The sequence below is a fragment of the Dendropsophus ebraccatus genome, chromosome 4 (genome assembly GCF_027789765.1).
Source record: "Dendropsophus ebraccatus isolate aDenEbr1 chromosome 4, aDenEbr1.pat, whole genome shotgun sequence".
NCBI classification, from domain to species: Eukaryota; Metazoa; Chordata; class Amphibia; order Anura; family Hylidae; genus Dendropsophus; species Dendropsophus ebraccatus.
In genome coordinates this window covers 5177483-5191509 of record NC_091457.1, presented here as the reverse complement: position 1 = coordinate 5191509, position 14027 = coordinate 5177483, and the positions used below count along the sequence as shown (strand labels likewise).

Sequence of the window (14027 nt, the reverse complement as noted above, 5' to 3'; positions counted from 1 at the left end):
GTGTACACCACAAAGCCCCCTGGTGAATGGAGATTGGGGACGCCCAAATCAGGGGATCTCACTCCTAGTGACCAGGTGGGGTGTAATAGTAGGGGCACCATCAATGCATTCACAAATTTTCTGAGTATGCACCTTTTTGTTTTCATATAATTTAACCTTAAATACAAAAAATACCTATTTTCCTCCTCCATACAGAGGATTGAGAGAATGCAAATAAAAGGAGCAAGCCCACCGACCTCCAGAGATGTTAAATGTGGATTACTAAATTACTACTATACAGCTGGAAGGGGAACAGATGGCACAGTCCATGATGGGGCTACACTCCATCTACCCAGTGTCATCTCATAATGAAATGTCAGAACATGAGAAGATGGTTCAGTGAAACCGAACATGAACTCACTTCATTTATGCTATTTTTCCATACTATTAATTTTTGGTTGATCTTGAATATAACAGGCTCCCAAGGTTTTTCAATGTACAATGATACCACCTTCAAAATGATGTCATTAATGGCCAATGTGACCACATTTCTAATATTATAGCTTCTTAAGACTGTATATCCTTCATAGTAAAAACATTTGAATTTTCTTCCGGATTCATCCTTACACAGCAAGGCTTCTATATACCTGTGCACCTTTCAGAAAGAGAGAAAGATTATATCAAATATTGGAAATAGAATGAAAAACATAATTAAAATAATTAAAGTAAAGGAAGAATGTATAATAGTAAGAGACGATAAGCAGAAAGCAGAGGTCACATCACAGAGATTCGTCATCCACATTCACCTTGTGTTCCTTTGGTTCTGCTCATAGTTCATTGTTGTCAGAGAGATGAAATTCTTGCAGACATGATAACTTTCAATGGCCAACCAAACTAAAACTATAGATGGTTCGTGGCGAGCTTAGAGCCGCGTCATTTGGTTTGTTTTAGTTCTCTTAGCCATTGAGTCTATCTTCATGCACGTCAGAGTTTCATTGTGTTAATGCAATGAAGGACGGGGCTGGACGGCAATTCAATGATTATATACTGCAATTAAACGTTATAGTCACGTTTTATTTTCATTGCGTTTCTGCATGTGTGAGCAGAGCCTAAAAATTTACATCTCCAAGATGTCTTTTTCATATTTCTCTCTCTGTTTCCATCCTTTGTCTTATTTTGGATATTGGTAAAAGCTTCATTTTTTTTTAAGCTCTGCTGCCTTCTGACTCCCTGCTAGAGACATACTGAACAAGCAGTTCTCCACATCCAGTACCAGCAGGATACATTTCAGGAACTCCGGTACAATGTCCTCTTCTGATTTGGGGCCCTAGACGAAATTCCCAGAAACACTGTGCATTGCCAAAAGGATAGTGCTTTATCTGCACATAAGTCATTAAAGCGACTCTGTACCCACAATCTGACCCCCCAAACCGATAGTACCTTCGGATAGCTGCTTTTAATCCAAGATCTGTCCTGCGGTCTGTTCGGCAGGGGATGCAGTTATTGTCATAAAACAACTTTTAATCCAGCAGCGCTGTGTCTAACGGCCGGGGCTTACATTTGTATATGCATTAGGCTGGCACACCCTCTCTGTCCTTTCTTCCCACCCTCCTCAACATTTACTGCTGTTTGAGCATTGCACAGGTGTATAAACGATCCAGCCCATGTTCATTATACAAATAGGTGGGGAATAGGGAGCAATCTGCCTGGAGCATTCCTAATGATGAGGAGGGTGGGGAGGAAGGACAGAGAGGATGTGCCAACCTAATCCATATACAAATTTAAGCCCCGGCCGTTAGACACAGCGCTGCTGATTAAAAGTTATTTTTATGACAATAACTGCATCCCCTGCTGAACGGACCCCAAGAAAGATCTTGGATTAAAAGCAGCTATCCGAAGGTACAAGTGGTTTGGAGGGGTCAGATTGTGGGTACAGAGTCACTTTAAGGAAGAGGTCAAAGGCAACCTTGAAAGGCTTAAAGGAGAAGTACGGCGCAGGACAAAAAGAAAAAAAAATTTGGCCTGGGGTTGGGGGAACATAATACTAGGTCATTGTACATTCTTTCCAAGAACTATTATACTGCAAGGATGACCTACACAACACTTTGGGATCGCTGAAATTGGACTCCTTAGCGATCACCCCCCCCACACACACACACACACACCCACCCATGCACTTTATTCTGTATTACAGACAAAGTGATGGAGATCACATTGCTATATGCCTGAGCTATCTTCGTCTTCTCTTCTCCTTTTCTCTTTCTATACTCTTTCAGTTTACCACCTGTTTAATGTCGGAGGTATGTACAACACTAATGCCAACAACTATGAAGATTACTACATTTAAAATATAACTTTTATTGTTTATTTACTTTAAAATTATGTGCGATAAGTGTAATTAAAACAAGAGAACATAGTATGTCTGTATCCAATCACAAGGACCCAATTGCTATTGATCATCCAGCAGTTAGTAAGTAAGTAGTATTATGATTGGTAAATCAGTTTAATACCCAGATAATGTCCTATAATAGAGGAGGTAAGACGCTGTGTATAACTCTGGCAGATACTCCTGCTGGGACACTGGATACAGTAGCTGGATGAGTGGTACTCCTACAGGGAGTCACGTCCCTTTTGATTACTGAGTACAGTGACGCTACTCCAGTACTCACGCAGTACTCGACTGTTATATATATAAACTGCCAGAGTACGTCAATAGATTCCCATATCCCACATTGCTTCCGTATGGAGCTCCGAGATGGCCAGGGGCAAGGGTATTGCCCACTTAACAATCCCTGTGGCCGTGCTCCGAATCACAGTGTGTATTTAGAGAATATGACCTGGATCTAGGTTCACTGAATATAATAGCGAGCGGTGTCCGGATCACTGCCGGCTATGCCGGTATGCGGTCTCTGTTATTGTACACTGCTGCCTTGTTTTGGTATACTAAAACACACAAACAAACATCCCATCACCAACACCCCAACGTTTCACCACAATACTAATGGCTTTCTCAAGAGGATTAACTATTAGTGACCGACCCCGCTTATAGCGGTATATTTAAGCGTTCTGTCGATGTTTTGGAACCTCCCATTTTTTTGAATAAACAAATGAAATTGAAATGTTGTTGAATTAACATATGCACGATCTGTCAGTAGGCGTGTTATATTAGCATATAGCTAATCAGGGCTCACTCTTAATTAGAGCTGATTACTCATGGTATGACGTAGATTATCGCGGGATCGAAGGAATCCCGCGCTTGCGTATTGCACATCTTGCCGGACTTAGAATTATACACAGTAGATGCTTCTTAGAGCGCATGTGTGGGGACTTAGACTTCTGACTGAAGTGTAAAGAACCCTCTAGACACTTAGAATTCGGGAGGTATATATGCTGACCACTGCGCATGTCCCGACACTCCGAATACGCATAATTAGGTACTTCTTTTAGTACAATGTATAATGAGGAGGAAACCTTTGACTGTAATCCATTTTTATTTGGATCGCAATCGGCAGGGTCCATCCCTGGTGTGAGTTATCATCTTCAGTTTTTTTCGTGCATATAAAGATATGAAGTATTTTTATTTGCTATATATGTATATATAGAAAAAAGGGGGGGGGGAGGTGGTCACTATTAGGAGAGAGATAAATGTATATATCGCTATCATATAATTTTTAGTTTAAAGTTGAATACAACCTGGACATTTAGATGAAGGGGGTAAAGGTGAACCCCTTATTCATACCCCTGGGGTTCATACTTTTGAGCCTGTATATCCATCTAGCCTCCTCCTTGAGGAGGAGGTTGCTCAAATTGCCTCCTCTTGGGCCCAGCATTATCTTGCGTAGTCCAAAGAATGTTATTGCCTTAGGGTCATTTTTATGTATTTCCTTAACATGTCTTGCTACTGCAGTTTCAGTACCGGTCCTGATGTTACTCAAGTGGGATCCTATACGGTCTTTAAATTCTTGTATGTTTTTCCCAACATAGATCATTGGGCAGGTGCACATAGCTACGTATCTAATTCCTCTCGTTTTACAGTTAATCCGATCATATAAGATGATCGTTCTTCCATCCGCGGGATTGACAAAGTCAGTTCTTCTTGGAATATATTTGCAGTGTACACAGTGTCTATAGGGCGATGTGCCCTTTATTGTGAGAGTTGTGGATAAATGCGGTGAGGACATGGTAAAGGGACTATGAATGAGAAAATCCTTGATATTCTTAACCCTTCTGTATGTTATATTGGAATATTCTTTAAGTACTTCCTGTAAGTCCTGTAAGACTTTCGGATAATTTTACATACTTCTGTTGAGCAGTTGTCATATGTCCCAATACAGCGTAAAATTTTCTTTTTAATATCAGGTTCAGGACGTGAATCAACCAATAGATTCTCCCTTGGTGTACTTTTAGCGCTTTTATAGGCTTTATTGATGATTGGTCTGGGGTAACCCCGTGTCCTGAACCTAGATCGAAGGTTTTCACACTCTATTTCAAAAGTGGAGCAATTCCTCCTTGCTCTCAGGTATTGGCCTGTGGGTATCCCTGCTTTGAGAGGTCTTGGATGACAACTTTGCCAATGGAGGAGACTATTGGTAGATGTATCCTTTCTGTAAATGTCAGTCTGTATAGTATTGTGTTGATCAATGTAAATTTGGAGGTCAAGAAAATTAATGCTCCTGCCTCCCACTTTGCTTGTGAGGAGCATTCCAATGTCGTTCTCATTCAGATACTTCACAAAGTTTAATAGGGTTTCTTGGTCCCCCTCCCAAAAGATAAAGATATCGTCAATAAAGCGGCCCCAAAAAGAAATGTGTTTCGTGAAGTGCTCATTGTGTTCTGTGAAAACCAACCGATCCTCCCACCACCCAAGAAATAAATTAGCATATGACGGTGCACAGGTGGTCCCCATCGCTGTCCCTCTTAATTGATGATAAATGGTGTCGTTGAATGTGAAAAAATTGTGTGTAAGGACGAATTTGAGGAGCGTCAGTGTGAAGGTGTTGTGATTTTGATACTGTGTACCTCGTGAATTCAGGAAATGACTAATTGCTGTGAGACCCAGGTTGTGCTGTATGTTACTATACAGTGCCTCAACATCCAAGCTGACAAGTATCGTGTTGGTGGTGACTGTGACATCGTGTAGCTTGGAGACTGTGTCCTTTGTGTCTTTCAAGTATGATGAGAGTGTGGTGACAAAGGGCCTTAGTATCTGATCAATGTATTGACTCGATCCTTGTGTGAGATTGTTATTGCCTGATACTATGGGGCGGCCAGGGATTGGTTTAGTCTTTTTATGTACTTTTGGGAGGGAGTAAAAGGTAAACATTGTTGGTTTTTCTTCATACATTCCTTTAACCCCTTAACGACATCGGGCGTAAATTTACGCCCTGATGCCGGTAAGGGAGTTCAGAGCGGGGCCGCGCGGCGGCCCCGCTCTGAACCGCGCCGGTCCCGGGTGCCGCGTGTAGCCCGGGACCGTAGGTATTAGCGGGCACGGTCCGATCGCCGTGCCCGCTAATACAGTAATCGGATGCAGCTGTCAAACATGACAGCTGCATCCGATTACCGGACGCAGCGTCATCCCTGGTGTCTAGTGGGGAGATCGCTCCTCCGGGATGTTATCCCGGAGGAGCGATCTCCGTAAATGAAGCCGGCCGGGGACCGCTCCAAGATGGCGCCGTCCCCGGCTCGGCACTCGTTTACTTCCGGCTGCAGCAGCCGGAAGTAAACGAGTGCCTATCTCATGGATCTCTGCAGCATATCTATGCTGCAGAGATCTCTATGAGAGATCAGATCACTTATACTAGAAGTCCCCCAGGGGGGCTTCTAGTATAAGTGTAAAAGTTTAAAAAAAAAATGTCATTATTAGTAAAAAGCCCCCTCCCCTAATAAAAGTCTGAATCACCCCCCTTTTCCCAGGTTATAAATAAAAGTAAATAAATAAATAAATAAATAAACATGTTTGCTATCGCCGTGTGCGTAATCGCCCGAACTATTAATTAATCACATTCCTGATCTCGCACGGTAAATGGCGTCAGCGCAAAAAAATCCCAAAGTGCAAAATTGCGCATTTTTGGTCGCATCAAATCCAGAAAAATTGTAATAAAAAGCGATCAAAAAGTCGTATATGCGCAATCAAGGTACCGATAGAAAGAACATGTCATGGCGCAAAAAATGACACCTTACACAGCCCCATAGACCAAAGGATAAAAGTGCTATAAGCATGGGAATGGAGCGATTTTAAGTGACGTATATTTGTTGACAATGGTTTAAATTTTTTACAGGCCATCCGATACAATATAAGTTATACATGTTACATATCGTTTTAATCGTAACGACTTGAGGAACATATATAACAAGTCAGTTTTACCCCAGGGCGAATGGCGTAAAAACACATTTCCCCCAAATAAACAAAATGCGGGTTTTTTTTTCAATTTCACCACACTTTGAATTTTTTTCTGGTTTCGCAGTGTACTTTATGCAAAAATTCAGCCTGTCATTGCAAAGTACAATTAGTGACGCAAAAAATAAGGGCTCATGTGGGTCTCTAGGTAGAAAAATGCAAGTTCTATGGCCTTTTATGCACAAGGAGGAAAAACCGAAAACGCAAAAATCGAAATTTGCTCTGTCCTTAAAGGGTTAAGCTCATTATCTGTGATGAGTTTATTTCTTTTTGCCTCCATCAGTAAGACTTTGAGCTCCCATAAAAAGATCACTGTAGGGTCTCTTCTTAAAATTTCATAAGTATTACGGTCATCCAAAATCCGCAACGTCATAGCGAGGTAATCAGCTTTATTCGTAAGTACTATATTGCCACCCTTATCAGAATTTTTGATTTCTATGTCGTTATTTTTACGTAGTTTGTCTAGGGCATTGCATTCCTCCTTTGTCAGATTGCTGGGAAAGGATTGTCTTTTTTTACGTTTACCAAGTTCGGCTAGGTCTAAGCTGACCATGTTCACAAATGTCTCAATGTTATGGTATAATGCAATCGTTGGTGTGTACTGGCTCTTGGGTTTTAAATCTGAGAATGGTGCCACTTTTACAGGAGGACCTGTTAAATGTTCTTGTTCAAGGGCCTCAAGTGCTCTAATAGCTTCATTTTCTCTTTGATGGATAACCGAGGGATTGCGCGATCTGATAAGATGGTATTTATGTAAAATAAGCTTTCTAGCAAATAAATTGATATCTTTGACCCAGTTGGATTCATCAAAGTCTGGTGTGGGTGTAAATGGGAGTCCCTTCTTTAACAGTGTCATTTGTTCAGAGCTCAAAGTTACAGATGATAAGTTGATGATCTGAAGATCATTATTCAGTTGTTTCTCTTTAGCCCTAAAAAAATGGGTGGCATATTTGGTCCGCTTGTATTGTGACTGGTCGTTATTGGCGTTGCATTTATCGGAGGCGTCCGTGTCAAATCTGCAGTGGTACTGTCCATCATTGTATTGTCTCTTTGTTGTATGGTGGACAGTGTAGAGGTGGGAGAGGAGGATTGTAATGAGGGTAAATCGTATGTCTGTGATCTTTGTCTTGGCTCAGCCGCTTTATTAGCAGGTTGGAATTTACGTTTCACTCCTGTCTTGTCCTAATATCTCTGACCCTCAGACTCCGAGATATATCTGTAATCTGTGTCACGTGTCTTTTCTTTTGTTTTGTTCTTCCTGTTGTTCTTGCTGGGCCTTTATTAATATTATAGATGTTCCCTGATTCAAAATCAGACGTATCTCTTATAAATTTCCTATGTTTCCTGTCTTTAATCTCTTTTTTTTAAAGTATCAACGCTTTTCTGTAGATTTTGTTCTAGTCTTTTAAATCCAGTGTTATCAGAGAAGACCTGTATTTCTGCAATCTCCTTATCTAATTGTTCGTTTATTTTTTGAAAATATGTCCTCTCATATGTTAGGAGATAGTTCATTAATCTCAGGGAGCTATCAGTAAGGAGGTTATCCCAGCCCATTTGGAACTTGGGATCGTCAGTGGGAGCACTTGGAATTATTGGTATTCTCAGCCCTCTATAGACAATGCCTTTCTGAATATATGATTCTAGACTATGAGGTATGGCACTGTAACCCTTACACAGACTGCAGTGAACTTCTTCAGTGCATAATAAGTCATTTAAGACAACAAAAACTGGACCGTAGCATGCTGTAGTCCTTTATCTCTCTATGTAGTATGTATACCTCTCTCCCTAATTAATAAACTCAGAGTGTTATGTGACTTATTTTCCAAGGTCCTGGAAGGTCAATACCAACCTGGGCTGTCTGCACATGTGCAAAGGTTCTTTACAACCTCATTGCTCTAGGCACGGAGATTCCTGAAGGTCCTGGAAGGTTATTGCTGGTCTGGGCTCTCAGCGCATGTGAAAAGGTCCTTAACGACCTCCCTGTGCTCCGCAGGGATACACATGGGGAATTCAAGCTGCAAGTCTAAATGTAATTGATTTGTTACAAAATATATATGCTAATTCCGATTAGGATGAAATTGTTGTATTGCTGTATTGTTCTGAAAGGTTTGGACATTGTTATCTGTTGTTTTGTTATTCGATGGAGCAGGGGTGGGGTAAAAGCCGCAACCTACTTCCGGGGCCAGCTCCTTTTAATGTTGGGAATTCTTTGAGTGTGTATGCTGTCCTATTAATCTGAGTCTGATGACTTTGAAACGAGTTATTTGTAAGGAACAATAAAGTGTGTGAATAACTTTCTGCTCAAAAGGATCCTTTCTCTCTCCATCCTTTTGGCTTTGTACTACTTGTCATTCTCTGTATCTTTCTGAGATGTCAATAAAAATATGTGTAAAAAATAAATTAAATAAAAGGTCATATTTAACTGTCCTGGTGCCTACAAAGTGCTGTGTCCCGCTCCCCATCCAGCTGTCCTCTTAGCTCCCCTCCAGCTACGTCACAACCCAGCTGACGGATGCCGGGTGTATAGTCTGTAGAAAAAGAAGAGTAGGTAGGGTAAGTTAAATGAAAGTTAAATAAAGGGAGTTAAATGAAGTTTAAAGAAAAAAACAAAAACATATAGGGTTCCCTCTATTTCCATAACCAACCAGGTTTTAAAACCAAACAGCAGCAGCCTAGTAGTACCAGGGTGGGAAGGGTCATTTTTTAATTCTCTCCAGCCTAATACTAGCCTGCTACCGCCGAGTCTAGGGGTGCCGAATTTGACGCTCCGGGACTTCTGGAACCCGCCTTTTCCCAGTTCCCCAGGTGGCATTGGGTACTGGGGTAATATTGGGCGGGTAGTGTTTGCCACTTTATACCCGATAACACTAGGCCCAAACTTAGTAATGGATGCTGTCTATAAGACGGCTTCTATTACTAAGTCTGAAAGTACAGAAAAATAAAAGACAACTAAATAGAGAAAAGTATTTTATTTAAAAGAGCACACCTCCATACTCCTCGTTGACCATTTTATTAACCCCTTAAGGACTGGGCCTGAAATGGCCTTAAGGACCGAGGCAAATTTTATGAATATGACCTGTGTCACTTTATTCATTAATAATAACCTGGGAGAGCTTTTACCTATCCGGCTGATTCTGAGATTGTTTTCTCATGACATATTGTACTTCACATTTCTGGTAAATTGTAGTCAATACTTATAACAAATCTTTAGGGAAAAAAACTTTTCTGCTTATACAGAAAATGGTTATGCGACATAAATTGTATATTACATAGAATTAACAACATGTCTACTTTATGATGACAGCATTTAATAAACTATCCTTCATATTTTTTATTTAGACAATAAGAAGCTTAAAACATTAGCAGCAATTTTCCAAATTTTTCGTAAAATTTCAAAATCAGATTTTTTTAGGGACCTGTTCAGGTTTAGGCTATGTTCACACTGCGTACGATTCGACATGCGGCCGGATGCGTACGAACCGCGAACATACGTCCGTAGTACAATTATGCTTACCTAGCGTGTTTCAAAGCGATCTGAAGCAGGTCATTTACTTGGAAATCTTCGCCCAGCCCAACAAAACTCACAGAACCTTTTGGATCGAAAAATCAAGTTCAATTTGGCTGAAATAAGTACTTCGTACGGGACCGCATGGAAATCCACGGCCGTAAGTTCGAACATATCCGTCCTCAAACAATGGTCTTGTTCATTTTTCACAGCGCCGTATACGATCCGGTCATAAGCTCATACGTAGTGTGCATTGCGCGGGCGTATATCGTATACTTCCAATCGAACGCATCAACCTCAAAACTACTTGCGTATATTCGCGGTTCGCACTACGACTGGAAAGATACATAGTGTGAACATACCCTTAAAGTGTATTTGAGGGGACTGCATGTTAGAAAGCCCCACAAAGCACCCCATTTCAGAAACTGCTACCCCCCCCCCCCAAACTCTGCAAAAGCACATCCAGAATTTTTTTAACCCTTTAGGTGAGTCACAGAAATAAAAGCTAAGTGTGTAAGAAATTAGAAAATTTTTATTTTCTGTGCAGTGATTTTATTGTAATCCAAGATATTTTGTAATTATAAACCTATTACCAGAGAAATGCACCCCAATATTTATTGCCCTGTTTCTACAGTTTATTGAAATACCCCATATGTGGCCCTATTGCATTATTTGACGCAACCACAAGCCTCAGATATAAAAAAGCGCCTAGTGCATTTCAATGCCTCCGTTATATTTGGTCATTTCTGACTGTACCACTTCAGGTTGGCAGAGGCTCTGGGGTGCCAAAACCTAAAAAACACCCCTAAAGGGACACCATTTAGAAAACTACACCTCTCGAGAAATGTAACAAGGGGTGCGGTGAGCATTTGGACCCCACAGGTGCTTCACAGATTTTCAGAACAATGTGGCGTGAAAAAGGAAAAATTTTATTTTTTTACACTAACGTTCTATCATTCAATATTTCATTTTTACAAGGGGATAAAAGAAAAAAACAAACGTGTAGCGCAGTTTTTCCCGAGTACGGAAATACCCCACATGTGGCGATAAAGTGCAAAGCGGGCGCAGGACGAGCCTCCAAAGGAAAGGAGCGCCAATTGGCTTTTGGAAGCTGAATTTCACTGGAATGGATTTCAAGGGCCATGTCGCATTTACAAAGACCTCGTGATGCCTTTCATGGCATAACTGTGCCTGTCACCAGAGGCCCATATCTCCCCTGGCCCCCCTTGTTAGATTCCTTATGGAGTGTAGTTTTCAGAATGAGGTCCCTTGTGGGGAAGGGGGGGGGGGGTTCTACTGTCCTGGCAGCACAGAGGCTTTGCAATTGCATCATGGCAAGCCTCTAAAGGGAATGGGGGCCATACCTCTTTAGTTGGGGAAAAGGAACAGTTTTTTATTTATTTGGGGGTATTATGCCAATTATTAGTTTATAAGGTTGAAAATGACAGGAGTCCATCAAACTCAACCTGTGTTAAACTAGAGGAAGGCAAAAAACCCTTGTGAGGCAGACGACAGTAGCCTCATCATAGGGAAAAAATTCCTTCCCAACTCCATAATGGCGATCAGAATAATCCCTGGATCAATGTGACCCCTAAATAGGAAAAAGGGACAGAATTTAGAAGATGTAGAACTCCAATGACGTGTGGTACGCCTTGAAGCGATCCTGTATGCAGAGGCCGGGGTGATCAGGACAGGCGTCACACTGGTAAGTGGTGTCCTTCCTGATCCCCCTGTTACGCCACACTCTGCACTTCTTCTGGGGTCTCCCTTTCTCCAGTGTGCGGGACATCACCTGGAAAATGTTGCCCTGGTGCGATACGGGGTCCTTCATATCCAGAATCGCTGGGTCCGCTCCATGGCTGGTAAATATTTTGGCTCTATTACTGCTTCTGATATTTTTGGATCGTGCCACAAGCTACAGTAGCTCGGGCAGCGAGGGACCGGAAGAGGGGGTGCTGGTATAAAAGTTATCCCCGTACAGGTGGTGGTGACCTTTATCCAGAAGTGGGAAGATCAGTTCCCGGACGATCTTCCCACTAACTCCGAGGATGGGGGGGGGGGGGCATCTGGAGGCTGGATTAGGGTCTCCCTTCCTTCATACACACTGAGGGTACGTACACACTGCGGAATGGCGACAGATAACCCTTCACGCATTCCGCAGCTGGCATGCGCCGGCGGACTGATGCGGGCGCATGCGTCTCCGCATGTGTCATAGACTCCATTCTATGCACGGGCGGATTACGCCCTCCGCCTAAAGAACAAACGTGTTCATTCTTTGAACGGACGACGGAATTCACCTGTGCAAAGATTGGAGTCTATGACACGTGTGAAGACGCCCACGCCCGCATCAGTCTGCCGGTGGGTGCCAGCTGCGGAATGCACAAAGAGGTATCCTTCGCTAATCCGCAGTGTGCACATACCCTACGGCTATGTTCACACTACGTGAACACCCGGCCGTTCCGTGACCCTGGCCGGGTAACGGAACGTCCGGTCTTTGCCTGGATCATCCCAGCCGGTACTTATGTAAGGGCCGGGTGATCTTTCCGGCCGCGGAGCTCTGATGCGGGCGCATCAGCGCGCGCCTCCATCAGAGCTTCCCATAGCACACAATGAAGCAAGCGGCTGTAGCCGCTTGCCTCACTGTGTGAACTGACAGGTCTTTCTGCGGCCGGAATTCACTGAACACGTCCATTTTTCTGGCCCCGCATGGGATCCCGGCTGGAGTGTATACACTCCGGCCGGGATGCCATTGAAAATAAGTCTATGTTCCATCCCGCAAAACTACGGCCGTAGTTCTGCAGAGATAACTACGGCCGTAGTTTTACGTAGTGTGAACATAGCCTAAATCTGTAAATGTACCCTGAGGTACTCTCACAGAGTTTGTAGAATTTCACACCATACTGTGATCTCTTATTTATAAGGTACTGTTGGAAAAGACGTGTCTGGGGGGGCAGCATTCACTACGCTACCCCCCCAGACACGTCACTGGATGATGAGGATGAATGGAGGAAAAAAGAATCCCCCCATTCATCCTCATTGGCTGTTTCGGTGTCGAAGGCAATAATAGCGTATGCCTCCTCCGCCGAAAACACCCTGGGGCCCATTTTTTTTATGGGGATTGGTATATGGGGTATGTAAATGGTGTAGTGTAAACATTTTTTTTTTTCGTGTGATGTAATGTAGTGTTTTTTTTACGGTTTTTTTTTTTACAGTAAATAAAAAAAAATCTACGCCAAGAAAGGAGTTGCTGATAAATGTTCGGTACTTATGTTCGGTACTTATCAGTAGACAGTGAATATAGAAAAAAAAAGGGGGGAAAACCCATACGCCAAAAAGGAGGAGTTGCTGATCAGCGGCGCACTTACGTGCGATGCTGATCAGCACTCAGCTGCGTAAGGGTGTATAAAAAGGAAAAAAAAAAATTGGGGGAAAAAAAAACAACAACACACTTTTTTTTAACCCCGAAGCAACTGATCAGTGTATAATATACACTGATCAGCCGCTAGGGGGCAGTAGAGCGAAGCTGCCGAAGATTGCCAAAGATAGACGACGAGGGAGCCCGAAGATAGCCGAAGATAGGCGAAGTTAGACGTCGGGGAGCTGACGGGAGCTGAAGTTAGACGACGGAAGAAGAGGACGCCAAATCTTCTCTCGGGACGCCCTGATCAGGTGAGTATAATGCACCTACACCATTGACACCTGTTCTGCACCTCTCAGCTACCTAGCTGAGGGGTGTAGAACCCGGGAACACTTTTTTTTTACACTTGAATCCCCGTGATGGGCCGGCGATCTTGGGGGTGGCACTGTGGCCATCTTTCCCCAGGACACTAATGGTGATTGGTGCTGTCTCGGACAGCACCAATCGCCATTGCTTTCTGGGTCACCAATGACCCAGAAAGCTGATTTTAACTGCTATCGGCTGATCTGAATTGATCAGCCAATAGCAGCGATCTTCGGCACAGGGGGGGAGGTTAACCACAGGGAAACTGCGGGCGTACATTTAGGTCCTGTTGCCTTAAAGCCCAGGCAGCGGGGGCGTGAATGTACGCCCGCTTTCCTTAAGTGGTTAAATAAAAAACTATGCTGGTCATCAACGCAATCCAACGAATTCATTCATCATTGTGAACAAAATAATGAGGATTG

General features: G+C 42.9%; 1 protein-coding gene across 1 annotated transcript in view; it reads right to left on the bottom strand.

Moving 5' to 3' along the window:
- LOC138789175 (vomeronasal type-2 receptor 26-like) overlaps positions 1-14027 on the bottom strand; it is a 55593-nt gene that overhangs the window by 25956 nt on the left and 15610 nt on the right. Inside the window, exons 5-8 of the mRNA XM_069967779.1 lie at positions 6654-7427; positions 4664-4738; positions 1225-1306; positions 627-634 (exon numbers count right to left, since the gene is read on the bottom strand). Of these exons, the coding sequence (XP_069823880.1) occupies positions 627-634; positions 1225-1306; positions 4664-4738; positions 6654-7427 (939 nt within the window). The remainder of the gene's footprint in view (positions 1-626; positions 635-1224; positions 1307-4663; positions 4739-6653; positions 7428-14027) is intronic.